General features: G+C 31.2%; 2 protein-coding genes across 3 annotated transcripts; both read right to left on the bottom strand.

Annotated features, from left to right (window-relative positions):
• Window positions 1–2105: 2105 nt before the first annotated feature.
• Window positions 2106–11953, bottom strand: ATP6AP2 (ATPase H(+)-transporting accessory protein 2). The gene is made up of 8 exons (XM_014424509.2): window positions 11782–11953; window positions 11410–11537; window positions 10417–10656; window positions 8186–8308; window positions 6589–6771; window positions 6101–6208; window positions 4559–4667; window positions 2106–3212 (listed from the first exon to the last, which is right to left on the bottom strand). The coding sequence occupies exons 1-8, from the start codon at window positions 11825–11827 to the stop codon at window positions 3133–3135; spliced, it is 1017 nt and encodes a 338-aa protein (XP_014279995.1). The 5' UTR covers window positions 11828–11953; the 3' UTR covers window positions 2106–3132.
• A 526-nt stretch (window positions 11954–12479) lies between these two features.
• LOC112209996 (uncharacterized) lies at window positions 12480–24990 on the bottom strand. Of its 2 annotated transcripts, none has more exons than XM_014424506.2 (6): window positions 24827–24990; window positions 18888–20587; window positions 15139–15242; window positions 13443–13538; window positions 13268–13372; window positions 12480–12572 (listed from the first exon to the last, which is right to left on the bottom strand). In XM_014424506.2, exons 1-6 carry the CDS (start codon window positions 24924–24926, stop codon window positions 12530–12532), a joined length of 2148 nt encoding a protein of 715 aa, XP_014279992.1. In that variant the 5' UTR covers window positions 24927–24990; the 3' UTR covers window positions 12480–12529. The 2 variants fall into 2 exon arrangements, with proteins under 2 accessions (XP_014279992.1, XP_014279993.1); XM_014424507.2 differs by having other exon boundaries at window positions 13268–13354.
• Between the last annotated feature and the right edge of the window lie 2658 nt (window positions 24991–27648).

Genomic DNA, 27648 nt, shown 5'->3' with positions numbered 1-27648 from the left:
TGTGGCCAACCTGTACTGTTGACTCAGAAAATTAGTTTATTTGAAAGTTTAAATGAATTGTTTTTTGTTTTATATTCTTTAAAAAAAGCAATAGAGATGAAAATAGTGTAATATGCATTCCTTGGATTTATTTTTGGATAATTAATATTTATTAATGCTATCTGGAATGGATGGAATATCCATTTTTTCCATCTCCGACAAAATCAAATCCACCATGCTAAGAGGTGCAGGACCCATGAGCAGTTGCCCATATTGCTGCTTGGATTAGAGGCCCGTTATGGTTAAGATGGTTCTACCACTATGATGAGACGATTGTGAAAATGCTTACATGCCTCTACCTGGGCCTGTTCACTTAACTGCAGGCTCTAAAGCCAATACTGGTTCATTGGTTATATACATCAATGATGAGCACAACTCTTAGGGCTGATTTATTATTTTGGCAGAAAGCTACTTCAAGTGGATATTATCGAAAACTAGAGATGCCTCATTATGATGTTATCATTCCTCAATGGAAGTTCCTGGATTATGGGAAGTGCTCGACTGTCTCTGTTTACCCTGTCTCTATTTCTTCATATTTTTCCTTTAGTTAATTATCACATTCTTTCATAGTTCACATTTATACATTTTTTTATTAATATAAGCAACGCAAAATGGTTAATTATTTCAAACAAATAATATTAAAGGTACTTTAGAGGAAAAGTTTTTTAAAAATTGAGCATTCGAGCCCAGTTAAACTATTTCAATGAGGATAAGGCATAGTTGATAAGAAAGATCAATTATTAGTTAAAATAAAAATATCTATATAGTTTCACACTTCTTGTTTTATTGTAACTCCAACGATGTGGCCACTCCCAAAGATCTCATTTACAATATCACAGCTTACATTTGTAATCAAACTGATATTGGCTTTTGTGCTTTTGTCAATTTTTATCATAGTCAATAATTTATTATTAACACAATATCACTTATTATAATCATTCGGTTTACATTATAGTGTAAATAAACATTATAAACTGAAAATTATAAGTGAAATTGTGATAATAATAGGTTAATGAATAAGATAAAAATTGACAAAGGCATAATAGCCTGCAGCAGTTTGATAAGAAATGTGAGCTGTGATATTGTAAATGAGATCTTTGAGAATAGCCACATTGTTGGAGTTATAAGAAAATAAAAAGTGTGTGACTATATGAATATTTTTATTATAACTTATAACTAAACCTGTCTCAAACAAGATATTTAGTTATATATAAAAAATTATTTAGTTTTACAATACCGAGTTTAACCAAAACTTTTAAGAAAATAGAAAGAAAAAATTGAAAAATCTATTCCATCAAGTGGCACTTAAGGCCTGTCAATTTCATCAAAAACGATGCCCATATATTTGCCTTAAATATGTAATTTAAATATATTATTTCAATTTCTTGAGACAGGTAATTATTTATTAAATAAATCAAAAATTGTATCCTTATTAGTCTCAACACTTTTTATTTCAACAGTCCAACGTTTCGGCCATCCTCAAGGACAATCTTCAACTATAAATTCTTCCTCACATTAAAATTTAAAATTTGTTTTGCAGAGGCTATTCTGCCCAGGTCGTTAATTATAAGTTAAAAACCTATTTTTTTAATTTAAAATCATAAATATCTAAATCTTCTTATTTTAAAATTATCCACCAAATCACTACCATATACACAAACTATTTATAGCCCATAAAATAAATGGCCGAAACGTAGGACTGTTGAAATAAAAAGTGTTGAGACTAATAAGGATACAATTTTTGATTTGTTTAATAAATATGTAATTTAAGTTTCCAACTTCATTTTTTATTTAGACTGTACACACATTTTGTGATAAATTAAACGTATTGCTCTGGGACAACAGAGGCAAGTAGATGATTAAAACATTGCAATATTATCGATTCATCATCTTTATCAGAAAGTAATGAATGATTCCCAAGACCATATAATGGCCAACATGAACAGTGATCTCTGGAAACTATTTATTTAGATGGAACGAGAAAATTGCTCATTATTTGAGAATCACTCTTAAAGTACATTTTTAATAATTCATAACTTATTTCTTAAAGATAAAAATAAAACATGTCCTGAAAAAAAAAAGTTTATTATTAACAACAATACAATAGGAAGAAAATGGGAATTACCTTATTCCATAAGTTTAAAAATTATAATTAAAAATCAACCAGAATTTTTTGACTATACATAAAAATCATACAACTCAAATACTTAATTGGTAAATAATAATAAAATTTAATCGGCAATTACCAGCTTAAATACCTCTCTTCTTAACATGTTTTAATTTAAAATAATAATAAATATTTTTAATCAACATTTATCTATAATGCTTCCACACATTCTAAAAGTATCCCGCATTTCACAACTTGGCTGTACTCAAATAAAATAAACATCTTACAAACTAACAAAACTGAAACCTGACTCATATCATTAATTAAATAGGACATGTTTATTATGTTAGACATTCATTTAGTTTTCAAAAACTATACCATGCAAGTGCTTGGTAAAATACTATTTGTTACAATAACTTCATAACCTATCATAAAGCTAGTCTTCTATATAATCATTTATTTCCAAGTTAATTGTAATAAATATTGAAATTGGTTTAAGTGAAATATTAACTGCTAATTATAATTATACAAGATGATATAATTTTCTCTGACCCGATAGTGTATTAACGTATGCATTTTTACTACAAAATTGTGTACTTAATATACACATTTTTATATTTATTTGTAGTTTGTTTAATATATAACTTTACAATGAAAGGAATGTTAAAGTATATCTGTACAAAACAACACATATACACAAAATTTACAAGTAATTACAACTAAGAAAAATTATCTTAATTATTTAACAATGATGTTTCTTAACTTTAATAGCTTTTTCTAGTGTTATTTATCTGTATCTTCAAACATTATACATTGACTGTTTCAAAAGAATAGTGAATCAGAGTGGTTAATAACATTTTAAGTCAAACTGTTTATAAAATATAAAATCAAACTTCAAAGTTGAAATATGTTTTAGAGAATCACAGGTAATGTAATGATAATGAGTGTGCACAAAATAATGGTAAAAATAATCATAACATCGAAATTTACTGATCCTTTTTCATTCGGTTGCTTGTCATTCTATAAATAATTGAATCTCTTCCAGGATCCATTTGGGCAATTCCAACTAAAAAATAATAATAATAAAATATATATAATACAATAGCACTGTTATTGGTATATGAATTATTTTAGAAAGTATAATCAAAAACTTAAAATATAAGAGAAGAAGAAAATAGGTTCACTTTTCAGAAAAATGTTAGTACTGTAAAACCTTGCTCACCCTAACGATCCATGAAGGGTTACGGGTTCAGTACTTTGTAAGGAAGCACTGTTTTTAGAAAAATAGTTATACAAGGAGGTGATCTTTTCAAGATCACGTTCGACGGCCAGAATTTTCCCCAATTAAGGGTACCCACTTTAAAGCTAGGTGGATCCCAGAGGGCTCCAGAATCTACAGGATTGACTTATAGCTGCAGTGCTACAGAAAATAATTATCTGCCCAGCCGGATTAGAACCCGGGTCCCTTGGAGTTCAAAGGTTCACAAAGTTCTCAAAAAAAAAAAATCAAGTATTTTTTCTCAACAGTTTCATTTTTTTAGGACATTGAATTTGAATTTCATGTTCACCAGCTGCCGACTTCACAATGGAATTAAAATAAAACTTCTTTCAGTTTTTCCTGTAAATTAGAAAACTAAGCATTTCTTAAAGATTAACATTCTATATAAAACTGAAGCAGACAAAATTTCCCAAAAATACATACATTACATTTCAATTTTAGTCAAGTTGAAACACTACACTACTGGAGCATGCTTAAGAAAGACCAAGTTTCAGTTCTATGCCAAAAATTCCCAAACAAATGTCCTCTTCTGTTTAAATATCAACATCTTAAGCCTGAAATTAATCATTTTAAAAATGTCAAGAAATGCCTAGGTCAAACCTGACAGTTAGAAAGAAGTTTTTTATTTCATTTATCCAGAGAACTGAAAAGAGACCTTTCTTAATCCCTCTCTAGGGACATCACAGTTTGGTCGAACTACACAATATAAGCATTTTTTTTAGTAAATTGTTGGTTTCAATTTCACAGCCATACAGACCAACATAGGAAATATGTTAGCATTGCACGAAGGGTGTAATACCTATCTATAAATACCTAGAGCTAATGGGGCACGCACTGTGGAATTGCATGGCAGAGACCCAATAAGTATAATTCAAGTAATTAAATTTCGATGGTTGGAAGTTGTTCAGCTTGATAATAACTGAATTCCTAAAAAAATAATCAACCACTAGGTATGCTAGGGGATAGATAGGAGGAATATGTTCAGTTGAGCCACAGAGTAAATTTGAGTTTTAACGGGTCCCATAGAGGGAGTCTTGTAAGCATTTATTGCTGGTATTGGCATCAAAACTTCGGGATCATTAATGCTTAATATTGTAACTGATGATAATCATAAAAATAAAAAAAATATTTACCTGAGCAAGCAAGCAGAATAAGGATAAAAGCAACAGTTGTCCAGAGGAAAATGTTAAACATAACAGGAAAATCTTCATCAACATCACCAGAAGCTTTGGCTTCATTCTCCTACAAAAACAACTTTTTCAATATAACAGTTTGCTAAGTACTAAATCAATTAAATAACGTAATAGTTTGTGAGTAGAATTAAGATTCTATTGAAAAACTTCATGTTATACTTCAAGTCTAAGAATAATAAGATACATTTTTTTAATATCTATACAATACTAAGAATAATTCAAGTATCTTTAAGTGCTTTTCATAAATTTATTGGGACTATAAAATGTATTTGGTTGGCTTCTGATAAAATGTAAAATTTGTACTTTAAAATGAATTTGAATAATTATATAAGTAGTATAATTTAAATGAAAATTTGTAATCTAATTTCTTTCACAGGGGAGATGTGGGGAGAGGAGCAAAATAAAAACAGCTAGAAAATACAGAATATAAACAATAATTTCAAATGTAAACAGTAAAATTCACATATTCGAATAAATTACACTACAATTTTCTTCATAAAGTTATATCTGATAACAAAAGGTGAGACAGAACATAAAAGAAGTACATTTTGGAGAAATATGTGAAATAGAGGCTTTACTGGTTCTCTTGAAATTTTAGACGGCAAGGGAAAAAACTGCAATATCGACTCTTCTTGCAATGTTAAATACAGAGAATGAGAACCAATGGACAATAGATTGCCTATTTTTTAAAGCATAATTCTAGATTTTTTTTCCCGAAATGGAAAATTTGAGCACAATTCATAATCTTCAAGGAATTCAAGTCAGCAGGGCATCCCCATGATCTTTATTTGATAACACACCCTACATCTCCCTCTTTGAGAGTAATTAAAAGAATAAGAACCAATCCAATTCTTCTGAGAGCACTCTTTAAGAACTTGGGAACATTCACGTTTCTTTAAATATATAACTTTTTTTTACTTTTAAATGCCAAACAATTGAGAAACAGGAAATAATTCAACTAAGTAGTATGAAGCGAATTCAGCATTGTTTCAGAATTTAAATATGCAAACAAAAAAATAAAATTAATGAAGAGATATAGAGTTAGGTTAGGGTGTGATGGAGATGCTATTCAGAGAAAAATAAATATTTTGAAAAATCAAACAGAGCATTGTAGTCCATTCAAGTACACTTCCAATTTTAAAATTCTTATTAAATTTCTTAGGTTTTCAAGACCTGGAAAAAAAAATAAAGGAAGCCAAGGTATATCACACCACCAGACCGTATTTTAACCTACTGAAACTTAAGGGCTAAAGACAAAAATATTTCAAACCAAAGTTCCTTTAATCACAGCACTGTCTCTAAACTAATATCTAAGTAGAACAAATCAAATTATTTTTATTTAAAATAAAATAAAATGTTAGCAAACATCAGGAGAATGAAAGATGAAAACTATTTCCAACTAATGATTCATTTGAATTACTATACAAAATGAAGTACATGCAACATAAATAATTAATTATGAATTCTTAAAACAAATATTACGTTAGTAGTTGGGGCAGTAGTGGAATCAGTTTCGGCACTAGTAGATTCCGCCTGCCTTCTATACCTCCTTGTATGAATAGCATCACTTGACAGTACAGTGAAAATCACCTAAAATAAATATATTAAAATTATTTCTTTTTATTAGAATAATAGTTAAAAACAATGACAATGATACTCATAGATATATTTTTCTTTATAAAATAAATCAAATGGTATCCATGTTTAGTCTCACCACTCTTTATTATATCAACTATCCAACGTTTCGGCCAATTTGGCCATCCTTAAGGACAATCTAAACATTTAACAGCTTATTACACATTCATTTGTAAACATATGTGCCTCTGTAAACCCTTAAGATAAATCTTATAAAGCAATCTATAAGACATTTTAATTTCCCTTCAAGTCCCCAATACACCAGGCAACCATAAATCAAATTATTAACTTTTAAATAAAACATTTGTCAACAATTCACAAATTAAAATACACACCTTATCATCATATGCTGTTGTAAATACTTCAGACAGGAGGAGAACAGAAGAAGAGATAAGCCTTTTAGCTTCAAGAACTTGCTTTGATGTGATTCCGTACATATCTACCAGATTATGAAGTCCTGGTACAGTAAACCAATGAATATCTGGAAGACCATCAACATTCACACCTTTGTCTGCTATCTAAAACAAGTATAAAATTATATGCCTGTTACTAGCCTAGTCAGTAATGAATATTTTAGGTAATTATATTTTGGCAAAAGTAAGTTATTTAGATAATCACAACAATAGCAATATCTTTTAAAATATCTGTCAATCATGAGGAACAAACGGGAAGGAATTAAAATTGTACACAGTCTTATAGGGCTACATATAATAAAAATCCTTGTACAAAACTATGAAACTCAGTCTCAAATAACACCAGCTATAAGAAATTTATATAGTATTCTCAAATCTATAAATATCAATTAAGAATTTAAATAATTATCATTTTTTAATCAGAAGCCTAATGGAAGAGAATAAAATCACAGATTTGTCAGAACTATTAATATTATAACTAGTGTGGATAAGAACATACAATCAAAATTTCTCTGTTGCATGATACTTCTTTCTTGGAAACAAAGCTGACATGCCTTTTAAGTTACAATTAGATGGATATGAGTAAATACTGAGTGTATAGTCTAGCAAACCTCTATCACTGAAAGACAAGGAAGGGGAAAAAAATAATAAATGTATTTGCTCTTGCAGAAGGTTAGGAAATAACAATTGAAAAACTTAGTATCAGGGGTACATGCAAGATTCATTATAGAGAATTCTTCAGCATTTTATACTATAATATCTAAATATTAATTAATTAAATTACAATACCATAAATAATTTCACTAATGAAAAATGTGAATTATGTTTCACAAAATATAAATATTATGAAATTCAGAAAGAATTATACTGGCAATAAAAATTTTATTTCTTGAATCTTACTGCTATAGATATTAGATTTTTTTTTCATATTTATAAACTTCAGTCATTTTGTATAACATCGCAAAGTGAGTAAATCTAAATGCAATCACAAAGAAATAACACAACATGAAGTACTAGTACAGATTACTGAAACTCCATATCAGCAAGGAGCCAGAATGGATTGATTCCAAGAACCACACTGAAAAACTTTCTCATATTAACCACAACAGATTGGCGAAACATATTGTCTCTCTCACAGACCATCTACATGTTCTAATTTCTTAACTTGTAATATAACTTTTCATAAACCATTCAAATCATAATAAATCCAGCCCAATTGAACAAGGCAGCATGGGAATGAGGATCCTTAACCCTCAGATGTTCGGCATCGCCAAGCTTTAAACGAATCATTAATTCACCTTTTGTTAATATTGCAACCAAAACATAAATAACATATCTTATTATATGTATCTACTTTAAAGTCATACTCTTTTACTTTATAATTGACTATTTTTCAATATTTTAAGCAAGTTACTATACATCTCTATACACTATTTCAATAGAAAAACAATTTAAATAAAATATAAAATTTATTTGATGAAGTAGTGTTCTTCACAATTATGTTACTTAAATAGCATACTTTGGAAGTGATGGCATCTAATGTATTGATCTGATCAATGAAAGCTTTGTCTTCAGGAGACGACAATTTGAGATATTCTACACTCGGGGAATCCCTCTGAGAAAGAGTTCCGTATACTTCAACCTAAAAAGAAAAAAGAAAATTGTTTAGAGGTATCAATGGCTAGATACTAATAAACTTCTAAAACTATCTAATAATTACTAATACTCCTTTTAATAATGGATATTATTCAAAATTAAGTTCGCCAAGTATATATACCAGTATAGCTTATGCACAATATTGTTCTTTTTAATTACCTTAAATTTAAAAAAAATTTAACTATCCATTTCTGAATAATTATAATTAACAAATAATTACCAATATTTCAACATTAATGATTTGTTATTTGAAGATAAGATCTAGAGGATGAGCCCAGTTATTGAAGCTATGTTTACCCAGGAAATTTGTTTTTCACATGGGTAAGTGGAAGTAGTAGATGAAATTAATAAAATGTGACCTTAGAGGCTTAGAGAAAACACAATTACAATTTTTGGTGTACTTGGTTTCCTTAGTTTTACCATTGCATCTTGAAAGATAACTCCATTTCCTGATTTAAACTTGAAAAGGCTCCACTTTTTCTTTTTCATATATGACTTCTACTACTCAATCCAATCATCTCAACTGTTCACCATGCAATCATACAGTACCCCAATACCATCATCACTTTCTATTCCATCTATTGAATTATCTCCTATCCAACCAGTTCATCAAGAATTCTAATCTTTTTCCTATCTTTTATCAAGTAAAATCTTTTTCCATGTATAATTCTAATTTTAAAATATGTATCCATTCATAGTTTATACCAATTCTTAGATTGTTTTACATTTTTCTGGAACTTGTATATTATTATAACAAATACAAAAATTTGTTTTTACCTAAAGCCTTAAAAAGGCAATATTTTATTAATTCTATCATTAATATAAAGATACTTGTTCCAAATTAAATCAAAAAGTATCATATAATGTCGAAGATTTGAGTTTATGAAGTTCGAAGTTTTTTAGGGGGCAGCTTAAATAAATAGTATTTTGGTCAATTATTAGCACTACATTTGCTTCCTCATTGACAAAGGTAGGGGAGTTTTATATTTAGACAAAAAATTGATGTTCTCAAAATAAAAAATTTCTAATCTCTTTTTATATTTCAGACATAAAAGAAGAAATTTGGTTCCATGTCTGCCTGTAGTAAAGTAGTGTTTGGCTATAATTGATCAAACCGTCAATCCAATCATAATGAAATTTTCAGAGCTTGTGTGGGTTAGTACCTAGTTGGCCCCACATTTATTTTATTATACTCCATCCATTAGTTTCCCTCAGAAAAGGATAAACATGTCTTCTTCAGCATCCCAATTACAAGATCAATGATCTAGTATAAAATTTAAATACTTTCACTTACATTTGTGCTAATACATTTTCGTTGACACGCCTTTATTTCCAAAATAGCTCTTCCAATTGGACCAAAAGTTTAAGAGAAGTTGAAAACATGGTCTAGTATAAATTTTAGTAAATTATGATCACTACTTTCGCTCATGCATGTGCACATGTATTTTCCTTGATACTCATATTTAGCGATAAATGCTAATCACATTTAGTTTTAAGTTGGGGATAAGTGTCAACATAGTCCTTATTTACTCTAAGGCAGGAAGGGTGGTTTAAACAACAGGTTACTAATGAACTTTAACCATTTTTGAGAAGATCAATTTATTTCATAGGTACACTACAAAATATCAACCCGATTCTGACTGGATTTGAAATATTCTTTCACTAAATTGATAATGCTGAGGTATAGCCCTGACCTCCTTGGCCAACATAATTTCATTTACTTATTCTAAATATTAAAATAAAAAACTAAATCTGTACCGCTATGACCCTTGAAGGGTCAGGAGTTCAGTACTTTGTAAAGAAGTACTATCACTAGACCAACTGTTGTGCAAGAAGGTGATCTGGTCAGAATCAGACTCGACAGCCAGATTTTTCCTCTATTTAAGGGTACACACTTTGTGAGGCTGGGTGGACCACGGAGAACTCCCGAACTCACAGCTACAGTAACAGAATTAATAATTATCTGCCACAGCCTGAGTAAAACCCGGATCCTGAGAGCTATAAGCACCGAGCCTCACCACTGAACTTTCTTGCTACCAAAATATGATCATATACTATAGAATAATCAGTAGTGCTATAAACATAAATACTTACAGCTTTACTGGGATCATTAACATTAACATAATTAAGAGTCATGTTATCTGCAGTTGGAAATCTATCAGCCATACGACTCGAGATTGCATGCCAAGTGCTTTCAAGGCTCTCGTCAGTATTTAAAGGATATGTTCGTCCCTGCACAGAGTCCAAAGATGCAACCCCTGGTACAGCGACTACAACAACTCCTTCAGCAAAGTTAAACGGAGATTCGATTGCCATTCCAGACCAACGAGGACACTAAAAACCAACATATTATTTCAGTATGATTTAAAACTACATGCAATATTTGTATCATCTGATTTCATGAAAGGAAACAGAATTATTGCTACTAATAAATTTTATAGAGGCATCTAAAAATATCAGAAAACTGGTAAAAAAATTAATAAAAGGAAGTGAAGAAGAAGGAGAATCATTAAAGATTTATGATTACAGTAGAAATAATACGGGTTTATGGGCATTGTTGACTAAGTAAAAAGCTTATTACATCATGAAAAACATATCGATAAATTGTAACTTTAAAAAATATAAATAAAAGCAAATTGGAAATCAAAAATATTATTCCAATAATTTGGAAAAACATGGCAAATTATATTGTTTTCTAAGATTCCAAATGAATATCATGCATAGTATTGCAATTTTCGAATATCATACTCAACAATATAAAATAAATCATACAAAGATTCATAAAAATTGTTATGATAAAAAACATAACAACGTTCTATACAATTTTGAAGCTAAATGAAGGATGAAAATCTGCCAATGAAAGGTTAGAATACATTTGTCAGGATATAAGGGCTAGTTTAAGTATGTGGAAGCCGATTTAAGAAACATGATTCAAAATAATGTTGAAGTATCACACAAAGAGATTGATATAGAGCACATTAAAGTGAAAAAAAATGAAAACCAAATTAAAAGTACTAATTCATAATTTTACAAGTTAAATATGTTCTAATTAAAATATAACAGAAGGTAAAGTTTTTGGTAAAATACTTCTGGGATAGTAAAACCACAGGCTGAAGATAAGACATTTTTCACAGAACTCAAATCGAGTTGTTCTTGGCCAGAAAACCTTATTGATTCAGGAGTTTGTAAGATACAAAATTCACCAGCTCCATTAACTGCAAAAGAATCAAATGTATTTTAAAAAAGTGGGTGTGTCCCCTTTAGCCTTGCTCTCTTATAACCTTACACTTCAAATTTTCATATTGTCTTTAACTTTTCTAAATTAAAGTTTGTCAAATGTGAAAACTTAATTAAAATGAGAAAAATAAAAAAGATTTATTATAATCGAAATATAGATACATTAACAACTGCAATAATGAACTCTTTCCTACTATAGACCTTATTTAAACTTTAACTTACCATAAATAAAAAGAAATGAAAAAATAAATATATTGATCGAGAACATTATAAAGAGGGTGTAATTGGTCTATAGAAATAGACCAAATAAATAACCTAGACCTAACTAACAACAAGAATTACAGACTTCAGGACTAGATCAGCTGTAACAGCCCAAAGAGATTTAACCTTTCAATTGTGATCCCAGAATGCAATTCCAACAAGTAACTGAAGGCGCTTAATTCAAACCTCTCATTCAGAGAAAAAAATAAAAATAAAATAAATAATAGACTAACAAATTTGGAAATATACATAACAATGAAATGAAAATATAAACTAGTTGATTAATAATTATGGGATAAGACAGTAGTAGATTGATAACATTAACATTTATATACATATAAATGTGATTAATAAATAAATAATACAGTGGGTAAGAATGTTATATTGATGAGTAACATTAAAAATCTTTTAGTTATATAGATGAGTGCATAAAATTAGTTAAATTAAGAATGGATCGTATGTAAAAACAATATTTTAAAAAGAAAGAACAAGGGATAAGAAGAAATATATGGAGAATGGGAAATGTAGAAAATATTCCACATTTCCCATTCTCTTCTTATTCCCCCCAATTTCTTCATTTCCCATTTTCTATATATTGTGTGGAATGGTTCACGATCGAAATCCTCAATTATTAACGTTAAATGAAAATAACAATTTATTTACTTTTAAAAGATTTATTTATATCATTTAAGTCAAATTTCCATCTTCATTACAAAAAAGGAGTGCACGATTTGAACTCGATAGTGTAGTCACTAGAAAAGAAAAAATATTTAAAAAAAAAAATGTGTTTTTAAGCAATATATTGTTAACTTAATTCTGTTTTATAAAACTTAGTTCTTTATTCCTTCAAAAAATATATCAATGAATAATGTAGAAGTACGTAATGTATTTTGGTACCAAATACAATAGAAATATTTTCTTTTCTTTTTTTTTTACCAAATTCTAATTCTGACAATAAATCAAGAATTTTTTTTGTTTGATTGAATTATTACGCAGTAGTTCCTTTAAATATATATTAAATTACTATAAAAAATACAGTTGTTAAAGATAAGAAATCTAATATCAAAATTGGTTGAGACAGCTAAATAAAATTTATGGTAAAACTATTGAAGTAGGACTCTTGTGTAAGTTTTTGAAAACAATAGTTTCCTGTAATTTAATAACTGGAATTCGAGAAGTTTTGACATTACCGACTTAACTTTGCAAATTACGTTTAAAATCTTCATCAAAATCTGATTAACGGTTGTATCGATTTTGCCCTTACACAAATTTTACCACAGGCAGATATGGAACCATATTTCCTAGGAATGGTTGTTTTAAATCCTATTCTTGAATAAACGGAGGTTTTGTTCCCCACTTTCGGTATCGAGGGAGCAAAAGATAACTAATAATAAAAATGTTCTTATAATAAATGAAAATTACAGTTTAAAATTTTATTAAACATTACCTTGTACATAGCGTTTTTATCATGTCATTGTTATTACGACGCCAATGGCGGTAAAGCTGAATATCAGATATTAAAAATCGATAGAGACTACATTTTGCAACGAATCTGAAAATATTTCCAATTTAAACAAAACCAAAAATAAATATAGTAACAAATAAATAAATATGAATCATACTCGTTTGCTAAGTCCTTCTGAAATTGAATATCCAATTCCTCTCGGTTGAATAAATTGGGCCAGTTGCGTAGAATTTCATTTGATATTGAAAGTGGTCTGTCACAACAAATTTTTTAATTTTACTATTAGTCCTCAAAGAGTGAAAAGAAAGTATCAATAAACCAAGAGCTACTTGTTGTTGTTGTCTGGGGCTTAAGAGCGTAAATCCCTGAGGTCATCAACGCCCATGTTTCAAGCTTTATATTCTATTTCTATAATTCTATTTCTCTTTAAATAATTTCGAAAAAAAAAAATTAAATAATTACTTCTGTTGGTATTTTTTATTACGTATAACCAAGAGCTACTCTTAAAGAGCTTGTGTCAATCATATTTGCTATTTTTGTCGCATCATTCCATACCAGCCCCTTCATGCCAAATATTCCAGCTATTGAACCATAAAGAACCCACTTATTTTTTTTCGACCCCCTTCCTGGTCATTTCTGACAAAAGCAACATTTTATAAAAAAAGGTAAAGAAAAATCAGTTGTTGGTTAATTTGTTTAGGGTAGTCAATATCTTAAGAACCATTACTCTATAGAAATTTATGGCATTTATCTTCCAAGGAGTTATAGTGTTCATTTTTGCTTTAAAAAAATTATTTTTAGTTACAATTTCATATGCAAATATCATAAAAACTACTAATCCTATGAAATAAACATTGTAAGTTACTTTGTAGTACATTAAACTAGCTTTAATTTGAGTGGTAACAGATATCTGTACGTTTAATGGTTTCTGAGATATATTTTTTCATAAATCAAAAATGTCTGAAAACTTAAAAACCAACATCTTGTGAATTTATTTAATCAAATATCATAAAAACTACTATTCCTACGGAGAAAAACATTATAGTACATTTAACAACCTTTAATTTGAGAGCTGGTAGACATTTGTATGTTTAATGGTTCCTAAGATATATATTTTTTTTTTTTCAAAAATCAGCATTATGTGAATTTATTTTGGTAAATATCATGAAAACTACTACTTCTAAGAAGTTAAACTTCATAAACTACTTTATAGTACATTAAAATAGCTTTAATATGTGGGCTTATAGTACGTCTCATGGCCCTTGAGATAAATATTTCTTTCAATAAATTCAATAACTACTGATTTTTCATGAAATGTTGGTATTTAAACCACTCTACTCTACTAGGGCTCATATTTTAGCAAACCTACTTTAGTTTAAATTATGTTCTATTAGATTTTCTAGTGTTTTTGGTAGTTTTAAAGATATGCAGCACTAAATGAAAAATTCATTTTGTAAGTGAATTTTGTTAGTGTGTATTTTGGAAGTTTCAGCTCTTACCTCCACTCCCATCGAGTGGTTTGATCATAACTAAAACCCTCTCCAAAGTTAATTAAAGGGCTACAAATTTCTGTGTGAATTGAGTTGGAGATGTGGAGAGAAGTACTTTTTTAGAATCTAAACATTTTTATCCCTGCCACTCCATTTTTTATTTGTGGCGAATGCTATCGCGGCCATTTCTAAGCATTCATGAAAAACTAACCCACTTTTCATGTGTTTCCACACTAATGCATAAAATACGACCTTATTAAAGGAGCTCTGCTAGTCATGCTTTTATTTTTAACGAAAGAGGACAGAGTTAATATTTTTTATAATGCTGTACATTAACTTTAAGATATATATAATTAATTTTACCTTCTAGAGAAATTATCACACCAATCATCTCCCAGATTTAGATGAGCTGGAGGAATGTCTTTAAAATCTGCAGTATGGAATATGGCCGAGAAGGCTTCATGAAACTGTAATTTGAAATTATAAATTATTTTGACTCACTGTTCTTCTATAATATTTCCACTCATTGTTCTGTTGTTCCAGTTAGAAGAGAAATCTTAGAGTTTTTTTTTTTTTTTTTCTTACCTCCTTTATTAAATGTATAAATAGCATAATTAATATAAATTACAGGAAACCTTCCACTCCCGCCCTTTTTTTTTTTTCTTACCTCCTGGAACCAAGAAATAAGCATTTACAAATATTTACAATGGTATGTACATATACCGGCAATTTTATTTTCTTGTTTTGCCGGGATGGCATTATAAGAATGGTTGCCGGGTCCGCTGAAGGCAGAGTCAACAATGATGGTATATGTTTGCCTGGATGCTCACTAGGAATAGGGTGGGGCTATTCCTGTTGGTGGGGTTGAAGTGATGACTTCAGGCTGGCACTCCCGCCCTCCACGGTAGCCTTACTTATCTGACTTTGTAAACAAACAATTATAGCGAGTAGGTTGGTCGATGTACGACATGTCACAACTCATGAGAGGAGATCATGAAAAAAAAAAAGGCGATCCTTCCCTGCCAGACCCGCCCCTCCAAGACCCCCGGGAAGCGACGGTCCTATATAACTTTTGAAATATTTTCTTAAAACGGAAAGAGCATACTTTAAGATAGTTTAATCGAGTAATATTTAAAAAGCGCCTGAAATTGAAAAACTGCGTTCCATCCATCCATTCGAGCCTCCAGCGGTTATCCTCGAAGGTCGTCGAACCCACCGCCTCCTAGATAGCGTTTAGCGCAATCAGTTTGGGTATTCATAGAGCCATGGTAGAGGGATCATTGACACCATATTTACAAATATCTAAATTAAATGATTACAAAATAAGAAATAGAAGAGAAAAAAATTAAACTTATAGTAATATAATATCTTATTTATATTTTGCCATTGGAACTCCTAACTGAGCTCTTCTGCCCCACTTGGAGGAAAGGACAGAAATCCAGAAGATCTCGATGCTTCTATCTCAACCTGTATCAAAATTCAGTGAAGGGTGAGTAAGGGCGCTAGTTGCAGACGCTCAGACGTTGAATGGAGTATCAGGCCATTCCCTGAACTCCAAAATAATTATTTTGAATACTGAAAATACACTCAAGGTTTTGCAGTTTGGTATTCAATTTCTCTTTTCTAAATGTAGGTTTTATTTTTGAATATGTCATGTAGAATTATATAAAAAATAAAAAATCATCACTTTTGAAATATTAGCTTAAAACGGGAATAGGAGACTTTAAGATAGTTAAATCGAGCAATATTTAAAAAGCGCCTGAAATTTAAAAACGGCATAATCTAATATTTCAAAAGTGATATAGGACCGTCGCTCCCCGGGGGTCTTAGCGGGCCGGGTCCGGCGAGGAGGGATTTCAATTTCATGACTAATGAAAATGTTAAATAAATTTATTTAAAAAATTATACATCACAGAAACCATAAGAGAAGTAGTTTTGAGGGGTTAATATGATAACTACCACAACTGTGTTGGATTTGGTCACGCAACAAACCGACTTCTCCGAGGAGTTCGATTGTGCCCAATATGCCGGATATCATCCACTGATGGCGAGATTTAAACAAAGATACTAACTGCAACCGCATTTTATGGCCACTGTTGAAAAAGAAATCCGTTAGGAGAACAAGTGTTTTTATATGTAAGCATACATTCGAATACGTTCACGTTCTAAAACGAACAGAAACGAAACTTTTTCTCTTAAATACTTCAGACAATTTCAGATTGTAGCTACACAATATGATGAAGTACAAGTACATGTTTGTACATTATTCATGAGTAATAGGCCATTTTCTTTAAATAATAGGACTGTATTTCCTCATCAAGCCCATGAGATTAAAGGAAGGAGAATGTGGTATTCACAATGCAAAATTTAAACAATTGTGCAATACTTAAATACCAAATGAACCACTTGTCACCAGTTTAATAGTCCGCAGAGCTGCGAGCCACCCACGGAAATTTTGCTTGAATCGTGGCAAGATAACAGTTGCACATTTGAGGGTAAGAAGAGATGTTAAGAACTCCAGCTGTTAGAGTTCGACATTTCCAATAAGAAAAAAGTGTTGTAAATAAAAAAACAATAACTCCCCATACTTAATCTTATGAATTTATTAAATAAATTTTATTTGTGTATTGTGGAAGTAATAATTCGAATTCTACCAGTCTAATTATTTAACACTTTACTTAAGTAAGTATTAGTAAATCATACTCTTACTTATTAAATAATTTCGTAAAAACATGGAGTAGTACTTTATGCGAAACAATTAGTGTAGGGGCTATAGTCTTTTTTTTACAAAAATGGAGAAATAAGAGAGATGAAGAATAAACAAAACCTCACTATTATATTATCTTAAACACTTACATTAATGGTTACAGAATAATCTCAATATTAACAGAAAGAGTCCCTCACAACTCAGAAGTCAAATTACAACTAATATAACTTTCAGCGAACTAAGATAATTAATTATACGCACTCTCACTTTTATTAACACTGTTCTCGACAAACACCAAAAAACCTTCCCTCCTCTCCTTCTCAGTGTTGCCCACGCAGTGTTGCCATCTCACAATTAGCACTTGTTATAATGTAGTAGAAAGTTTTGTTTTCATAATATCGTAACATGTTGATATTATTTGTAAAAATTAAAAAGTTGGAAAAATAATATGATATCAGGTGAGAAGAAACTGTCTTTTTTATTTATATTCATAACGGAAAGAAGGAATAGAAAATACATAACAATAGATGGGAATATGACTCTAATAAAGAATAATATACGTGAATTCCTCTCGTAAATTTGTGATACACAGATTCATGAGTGATAATGAATCATTTTTGCTCATGAGTTGGAGTAATGAATTATACTCCTTACTATTTATTACTCATTTTATGTAAGAAATAGCAAACTTGAGTATTTATAAAACGTAGATCACTAGAAATTGCTACTATTCTTCTTCTTATTTTTTTTTAATTTGTTGATATTTACAACTGTATTTACATAAAAATAAATCTAGTAAATGTGATGTTAGATCACATTGTTGGCATGATACAGATTTGGTGGGAAACTACCTATTGGTAGCAATCTGATAATATTTCAAAATTAGAAGATCGAGAACCTTCTTTTCAGGCGCCTCGGAGAATTGTGTATTGCTTTGGATAGGATTGAGAAATGGAAGAGGATGCAAGATTAGAAACTAATCGGTTCGCATGGTTAGGGAATTACTAATGGAAGGATTGATATCTAGTTCGGGCAAGATCGGTTACATATGGAACATTAAGGTCTTCATGGATAATTTTATTTGTGATAAAGTAAGGATCGTTAAGGATTCAACGAAGGAATTTGGATTGGAAGACTAGATACACGAGAGGAATTCGAAGGTTTAGTGGAGCCCCAATACTCAACTCCGTATGTCCAGCTTGACCTTATCATAGTCAAGTAGATAAGTCTTTTGTAATTAGCCGGGAGTTTAGACCGTTAGTCTAGTAAGTGCTGTAATAGTCGGAACCGACATGCAGTTTCTTGCCTTTTCAGTCTTGTGTGAGGATTCCAAGTTAGTCTTCTGTCCTAGCTCCAATTTTGCATATTCGCTATAGTTAACTATCTATTTCTAGAGATGGCTTACTTTGTTTGCAACAGTAATACAGAGGACACATTGACCCAATGCGCTAGAAAAGAGATATTTCTTTTTTTCATCATTCATAAATTTATATCTATCTTCCGTTTGCCACTGTTCATGCTTGCTGTTGAATTCATTCAGTTTCCACTCCAATCCAGTGATTAACGCTTCTTCATCTGGAGTCAGAATACTGTTTTCAAGACAAGTCACGTTCAGCTGTTCAATTTTTGCTTGTAGTAGCTCCATCTTCTTGATCAAGGTGGAAATGTTTTTTAGTAGTTCGTGATTTGTTGTTGGTTCCCTTTTCATCTGTTGCTGCCTATCAAGCAAGATGTATCTGATTCCTTCAATGTTATCCGCAAGTTCTTTCATGTTATTTTCAATTTGAAACGGTTCTTCTTCTCTTTCTTCTGAGCCTTTCTTTAACTGTCTCACTTCAGCGATGTTCTCCTGTAATTTAGAATAGCTTTGCCTCTTACATACATTATCTGAACAAGTCATACCTTTTTCATTTCTACTTCCTTCGGACATAAACACATCATTGAGACCGGCTGCCACTCCAATAACATTTTCGGTCGCAAATACTTTATTAGTAGTGGTTGATGATTCATGAATGAAGCCCCTCTTCTGATCATCCAATTTGGGATCCCTAATAAGATATTTTGGTCTAGTACAAACATTCTCTGAACAAGTTATATCTTCTTCATTTCTACTTACTTTATTCTGCACGAACATTTCTTGGTTTTGAGGTCTTTCCATATGATTGAGACCGGCTGCCTCTCCGATAATATTTTCGGTATCAAATACTTTATTAGTAATGGTTGATGATTCATGAATGAAGCCCCTCTTCTGATCATCCAATTTGGGATCCCTATTAAGATATTTCGGCCTAGTGCAAACATTCTCTGAACAAGTTATACCTTCTTCATTTCTACTTACTTCATTCTGCACGAACATTTCTTGGTTTTTAGGTCCTTCCACGTCATAGGGACTGGCTGCTACTTCTTCGATAGCATTGCCTGTATTAATTCCCTCATGGGTTTTTGATGACTCATGAATGAAACACTTATTTTCAAATTCCAAGTTTGCATCCTCATTAAGATATTTCGGTCTACATCCGGCATCTTGAAAACAAGTTGAACTTTCGTCTTTCTTACTGTTTAGATCCAGCATAGCGTTTCCATTTTCTTTTTCAAAACAAATATTTTCGTGGATGGTAACATTATCAACAAATACTTTTTCAATAGTTTTTTTCTCTGTTTTAGAATCAAATATTTCATGTTCTTCAAGCAGAGAATCTGGAGCGAAAGGCTTTTCTTCGGAGTCCGTCTTCTTGCCAGTATTGTTCAGTGCACTACGAGTTTTCAATTTAAGTTTTGTAGGGCTAGTTTTAAAATCTATGTAAGATACTTCTTCAATGGCTAGAATAGCTTCAGAACTCCCAGTCATATCATTATTTTTCTTTTTGAAAGTCTTTGGTTTTGCATGACGTTTAATACTTTTTATAGGAATGAATTCACCAAACAGGTCATAAAAAATATCATAGAAACCCATATTTTTAAAAAAATTATTAGTTTGCGTAAAAACTCCTTTGTCTCGCTTCTTCTCGTGGTTTTTATTTCTATCAGTTTTGATTTTGATGTGTTTTATCTTAGAAGCATCTTCCAAACCTGCCCAAGAACTGGATTCTTGAGCTACAGTTTTTTCTGAAATTTATAATTTGTCGTTACTTCTACAGCCATGCTTATAATGCGAGTTATATTACTTAAAAAGATATGTTACAAAAGCCCGTATCTTTTCGACTTTTTTATATTGATTAAATTATTTTATTAGCACTATTATTTTTTTTTTTTACCTTATTTATCCATTCAAGTGTTTCTTGTAACCGGTTTCTTATTATATTTTCCTTTGAATCTATGTGTTAGTCTTGTTCTCGTGGAATGTATTTATTTGTTTGTTTTTTGGTAAACTGATCTACTGCTGTGACTATTATTAATGGTCAGATCTCACATTGCCAGGTGAATTGAGGAGAGTGAATTTGTTGATCGGGTGAATTAAAAATTGTGAAATGGTGAAATTGAAGGAACAGAGGGGGGAAAGAAAAAAAGGAATGAATTGAAATATTTGGTGATGAAATATATTATTTAGTGTATAGACTGAAATTGATTGTGAAAGGAAACTGTAGGGGAAAAAAACTGTTTTCTTTCTATTTTATTATACCATGTAATTAACCTGATGTATTTGGGCAGCATAGATGAATAAAGTATTTCTCTCTGTGTCTTCATAATTAATTTTTCAATTTTTATATTTTTAATTGTTATTGTTTGTAATTTTTTTCTATTTGTGTTTTTTTTTTTTTGTATTTGGAATGAACGTCCATTTTTATTTTGTAAATACATTTTTTTATTTGTAACTTTTTATTTTCTATTTGTAATTTGTTTATGTATGTTGCTGTTTTTATATTTGTTAATGTTTTTATATTTGTAATTTTTTTAAAAATTTATTAGTATTATTATTATCAATCAAATTTCTTTTCTTCTTCTTTTTTTTTTTTTTAGTCTGTATATATAACATGAATGAATACTTAGAACACTAATACTTATTGCCTTTGATTATGGTAATTTTTAAAATTATTCTTCAATAGCAATTATCTTATGGTTACGACGTTTATAATGTTTTTATATAAGAATAGTTGTGCCTCACAGACTAACCTGCGATAAATTTAGAAAATACGCGCTTGTTTCAAACACAAGATGGCTACATGGCGAATAAAATACAAAGTTACTTTATAAAAACAAAAAGACCAGTCGCTCGAAAAACCTGACCTGAAAAAAAGCCTCTTTATATTATCCAAGAGGAAACAGCCTTTTTGAAGTCGACTCTATTGCACATGTGCAGAACATCAGAAGAACGATGAACAGTACACCCAGCACTAAGCAACTTGCCACTCGGGCGGATAGTTCTGGATATTAACAAACTGTTCAGCTTTATTATCAATTTAGGCGAACCGATGTGTGAATATCCATTTCAAGGATCCACCTCCTTAGGAGACAGTAAGTTATAATACACAGAGTGGAACAATACGTGCTATTTATGGAATGTATGTCGGACTTTCATTTCACTTTTGCCTTTTTGGACCTCTCCTCTATCGTATATATTTTCTTCCATTCGTAAAAACCTACAGCTAATTCCTGTAGGACTTGCCATCTCCTTCACGACCGTAAACGAGTTCTTTAAGGATTGAAATTTTCATCCTGCAATGATTTACAGCTAATTCCTTTAGGACTTGCAATCTCCTTCACGACCGTAAACGAGTTCTTTAAGGATTGAAATTTTCATCTTGCAATGATTTACAGCTAGTTCCTGTAGGACTTGCCATCTCCTTCACGACCGTAAACGAGTTCTTAAAGGATTGAAATTTTCATCCTGCAATGATTTACAGCTAGTTCCTGTAGGACGTGCCATCTCCTTCACGACCGTAAACGAGTTCTTTAAGGATTGAAATTTTCATCCTGCAATGATTTACAGCTAGTTCCTGTAAAACTCATCCTGTCAATTCATCTCCTAACCAGCAACCTAATTTATATGAACAAGCATTGTTGGGGCCTTCTTATGCAGAGTAACTCCCTTCTATCGGAGTCAGACCTATATAATTATACACAACCACCTCTACATGATTTGATCCGGTAGCTATATCAAAGTTCAATTGAATTAAATGAAAAAATAATTTGATTAAGGGACAAATGTCCCTATTTGATTTGCTAAAGGCGGCGGTTCTATGGGTGGGCATATATAAATCGATAAGTTGGGATCTGATGTTTAATGAATAGATGGATAAACTTTGAGTGAGGAGATCAAGGATATAGGTAGGGTTCTTAATTTTAAAAACTTGGAATAGGAAAACACCAAGGAGGTATTTTTTGGGAGATTAGATAGAACCACTCGGTATACCTACGGGAGACATGAGAGCGCCTGAGAAACCCGAAGATAAATGTTACGAAGCAATGAGTCTCTTCATTCAAAAACCTTAGTCCTGCAGATAGCCCTCCGTAGACCAATGAACCGTAGTTGAAATGGTGGGAAACGAGAGAGGACGCTAGGAGCTGACGAGTGTTCTGAGGAATGGAATTACAGAATTTTGAGAATGGTTTAAGTACAGTTACAGATTTGTGTGTGATCTGGGAAATATGATTATTCCAGAAAAGGTGAAGGTGACTACAAGGTTTTTTATAGTGAAGTAGAAATGAATCTGTTGGTTGTTAAGGAAAAGTAAGGGATAGTAAGGGAGGGAATGAAGGAGGCGCTTGGAACCAACAAGAATAGTCTTAGTTTCTCCAGAAGTCAATCTCAAATCGTTCTTCAATGCCTATGCGTTAATGCTATTCATATCTTCTTGTATCCTTTGGATGACCTCAAGCATTTCAGAGGGATGGAAGGATATGTAGATTTGGGGATCATCAGCATATAAGTGGTATTATGAACAGTGAATGGAGTCAGGGAAATCTTAATGTAAATGGAGAAAAGGGTTGGTGAAAGTGAGGACCCTAATGAAACACCTCGTGTCAGATGAAGGGGAGAGGATGGGTATTTGTTCGGAATGATAACTGTTTGGGAACGATGAGGCCAGAAGGATAGGAACCGCATTAGGGCACTCTTTGATAAGGAAAGGTTTTGAAGTTTAGTGAGGAGGATCTTATGGTTAACTGAGTCAACGGCTTTCGAAAAATCAAGAACTGCTATTGAAATTTGCTTATTGTCTATGGAGGATTGGAGGCTTGAGAAATTTTCAATAAAGTGGAATTTTGGAAGCGAATACCGGATTGAAAATGGTTAAAGATCAGGTGCTTGGGACAGGATGTTGTGAAAGTATTGCTCCTTGGTGCAGCATAATGATGCTTGGGTTAGGTTTCGGAGTGACTTAAAGGTGGAATAATGCTCTGAAATTCTGGTACGTCTGAACCGTCTTTTGGCCGCATCTCGTCATCTCATTAATTCTCTTATTTCTGAGATCATCCAAGGATGATCTTAAGAAACGAGTTTTAAGATGAGCGTGTTGATTAAGGAATGTAAGGGGATTTGTAAAGAGGCATTCGAAGACAAGGTTTTGGATAAAAGTCAATAGATCGGCTCTAGGGAGAGGGAAAAGGCATCAACATAGGGGGCAAAATGTTCTGTGGAGAATCAATGATAAACAAATCAAGCCAGGTATCAGTGGCCTGGATATGATATGTGGATTGATAGGCAAAAATATACAGGTATAGGGAAAAAATTAGGTCTATGATGGATGATCTGTCGGAAGAATCTGTGAGAAGGTTAGTGTTGAGATCGCCTACGATTATTAAATTTTGAAAGACAGGAATATATGTAAGAAAGAAGGATTCAAATGCATCACCGGACTCGAGCGTTTCAACACATATTAATTTATTTATTATAACCTAAATAATCCATAACAATCAAAATCTTTAGACGAGATCATCTTCTTAGCAAAGCATTAGCGGGCACACATTCAAAGGGAATATTTTTCTTGCTTCTAGATTCATTAACTCATATTTTCAGTTAGAACCGTTAAACCTCAAACACCGTGTATATGTAAGGATTAATTTCAATTCAAATTAAAGTGGTAAACGAAAATCATGTGATGCGCGCACCACAGTATTTTTTTCAATTGACAATCCATCTCCAGCTTCGAAACATAGTTTATGAGAAACTTCTATTGTCCATGTTTATACCATTCTTGATTTCAATTGTTGTTCGATCGAATAGAAAATCCATCAACACTAAAAAATGTCAAGTATAAAAAGATAAATAAATAATGTTTTTTTCCTTTTTCCATTAATAGTGTTATTAATACTTAATATACTAATTCTGAATAGAATTAGACGTTACAATTCAAATTAGTGCCCAGTAAATTAACATTGATTATGTAAACTCAAAGTATTGAATACCTGATGCATCACTTTCTTCTCCCAGCCTACCTAAGCAGTGACCGATTCCATCTAGTTGATACAACATGAGGAAAATAATTTGGTAAGACTTCAATTGCATGTTAGATACTATATTTAAAGCACAATTTTGAAATAAAAATTGCAAACTATCTTAAATTTTAAGAGAAACCACCAACAACTTATATCATATGATTTCAGTTTTTTTAATTATTAGTAAATAGTAAAATAAAGCTTCATTAGTACAACAGGCGAAAAATGTATTGTTGTTTGATTTTTTAAATTAGATTTTTAGTGTGTCTTTGTGTATTTAAATATATATATAATTTTTATAAGGTTCCTTCAGACGATCCGAGAGGAACTGTCGTGAAGTGTTTTCACAGACCAGAGCATCTCTGTATATAGGCGGGGTGATGAGAACGTTGATCGTTCTGTTAGTCACTATGGAATCTGGTATCCACTTTAAGGCTTTATACACCCGAAGGTACTGAAAAGGAACTGATCAGTGACGCGAAATACCAACTAGTTTACTTTGAGTCACTCCTTGTGTAATATAATGGAAAGAATGGGACGCTGCACACGGCGCTACAGGTTGTTGACTCGCCTGTTTCACAGAAACGCGTTGGTAACCAATCCTCTGGTGACTTGCATGGTCTAGTCGCCGAGTTATTTCAGTTGAAGATGAGTGACCAACAAACTAACCTGTTGCGGAGGTTGAAAAACATCCTATTTTATATAATTTTCACCTTCCTGGCTATTCGAAGAAGCATTGAATGGAGAAGGAATGGGTATAAGTCGGGAACGTTTTTAAAACCTGTTTAGCAGAAACAGATAGCCGTTTCTGAAGATTGTTTTGAACTTACTGGTGTACCCAAAACCTTACTAGTCTTCCCCTCCTGAAATAATAATACATGATATGGTGGTTTCATCATCGATGCGTCTTCCGAAGACATTTTACACTCGATGTCCATGACGACACTGATCGAACTAGAGATTTTGATTGCTACTGAGTAGCCTCGTGTGTCAATCAAGTCACCACTGAGTCTGTAACTGGTCAGTAACCCAAGTTATCGACTAGTTTAGCTCCTTTCCAGTAGCTTCGTGTGTGGTGGACCTTAGTTTCCAAAATTTATTCGATTTAGTCCGATCGCCTAAAGGCCTACCTTCCAATTAAAAGGTCGAGATTTATCATTGGGTCTGCTTCAAAATAATCATCCACACTTCCTTAGCGTTACCACATTTGGTCCTTTTAGAGAATCTGGAAATTGAATAATCAAGTCATAAAGTTCCTAAGAATATAATGCGCAATGTTGGAGATAAAATAAGAATGTGGTTAGTGTAATAAGGCTGGTTAGGTAAATACAGGCCTGAAAGGTTAGACGGATTGCCTTGAACCAGCTCAACTAGCACATCTTCACGTACACAACTTGGACATCAGCATTACAAAACAGCAAGAGCATCAAGTCAAGTCTCACTTCGAGCTTTAAACGTGTTATGGCCGATACATATTTAATAAGGTAAATTATAAAGGTAATATCATCATGCTAAGTCCGATACATATTTAGTAAGGTAAATGTATCACATCATGTTATGTCCGATACATATTTAATAAGTTAAATGTAATACATAATGTTATGTCCTATACATTTTAGTCTCATGGAATGATGTGTCCGATACATGTTTAATAAGGTAAAAGTAATACATCCATGTTATGTCCGATACATATTTAATACGGTAAATGCTATGTCCTATACATATATAGTCTCATGGAATGATGTGTTCGACACTTATTTAATAAGGTAAATGTAATACATCATGTTATTTCCGATAAATATTCCCAAACATGTTACATTAGGTGATCTCCCCTTTGGATATGTCCATTGATTAAATTGATCATTTACTTTACTTCAATATATTTGTAATTTGGTATTAAAATACTTTGGTTCTTTCAACCGATAGGATTTTTTCCTTAGAAGATGAATGAAACCTTGTCAATATATACCTATGTATATTTATTATCTATTGACTTTTAATGGAACATTTCAGGTGACCGAATAACAGTTTTCAGAAAAATACATTTAATGATATTTTTCGATCTTTTAATGGAATAAAAATATTACACTTTTTTCTTTTGTGATAGTGTGGATGATTTAAAAAAAATCTTACTAAAATTTACATTTTTTTCTAATATTAATCCAATGCTTATATAATTATAGGATCAGTATTGAAAATATATTTATTTCATATATTTAGTTATTTTGTCAATTATTAAATACTTAATTGATCAAGCAGGTAAATGACAGAGTAATGTTTTTTCATTAAACAAGAAAATTTATTGTTTCCGAGTAAGAAAAAACGCATTTAACAATCCTTCTATTTATTAAATACATTTAATAATATTTCTCGACCTATTAATTGAATAAAAATCTTACGATTTTTCTTTTGTGATAGTATAGATCATTTAAAAAAAAGTTTACAAAATATCACTTCTTTTTTTTACTATGTATCCAACGCTAAATTGTTATGGGATCAATATTGAAAATATATTTATTTTATAGATTTAGTTATTGTGTCAATTATTAAAGGCTTAATGGATCAAGTAGGTAAATGACAAAGAGTAAAGTTTTTTCATTAACCAAGAAAATGTATCGTTTCCGTGTAAGAAAAACGCATTTAACCATCTTTTTACTTGTTAAATACATTTAATATTTTATAAATAATATTAATATTTTTCGACCTTTTAATTGAATAAAAAGCTTACGTTTTTTCTTTTGTGATAGTATAGATCATTTAAAAAAAAAACCGTGCCCGTGTAGGCCTCGGCG

Source organism: Halyomorpha halys, unplaced genomic scaffold (genome assembly GCF_000696795.3).
Source record: "Halyomorpha halys isolate HHAL.00 unplaced genomic scaffold, Hhal_1.1 Scaffold472.1, whole genome shotgun sequence".
NCBI classification, from domain to species: Eukaryota; Metazoa; Arthropoda; class Insecta; order Hemiptera; family Pentatomidae; genus Halyomorpha; species Halyomorpha halys.
The sequence above is the reverse complement of the archived record's forward strand: the minus strand, read 5'-3'. Positions and strand labels throughout refer to the sequence as shown.

Coding starts and splice junctions, on each gene's coding strand:
- ATP6AP2 (XM_014424509.2), bottom strand. CDS start 11,827: ATGTTCTCGATCAATATATTTATTTTTTCATTTCTTTTTATTTATG. Junction 11,538..11,781: donor TTCATTTCTTTTTATTTATG/GTAAGTTAAAGT, acceptor ATTCTTTTGCAG/TTAATGGAGCTGGTGAATTT. Junction 6,209..6,588: donor CAACAGCATATGATGATAAG/GTGTGTATTTTA, acceptor TATTTATTTTAG/GTGATTTTCACTGTACTGTC.
- LOC112209996 (XM_014424506.2), bottom strand. CDS start 24,926: ATGCAATTGAAGTCTTACCAAATTATTTTCCTCATGTTGTATCAACTA. Junction 20,588..24,826: donor AGAAGAAAGTGATGCATCAG/GTATTCAATACT, acceptor TATAAATTTCAG/AAAAAACTGTAGCTCAAGAA. Junction 13,373..13,442: donor CAGAAGGACTTAGCAAACGA/GTATGATTCATA, acceptor AAATATTTTCAG/ATTCGTTGCAAAATGTAGTC.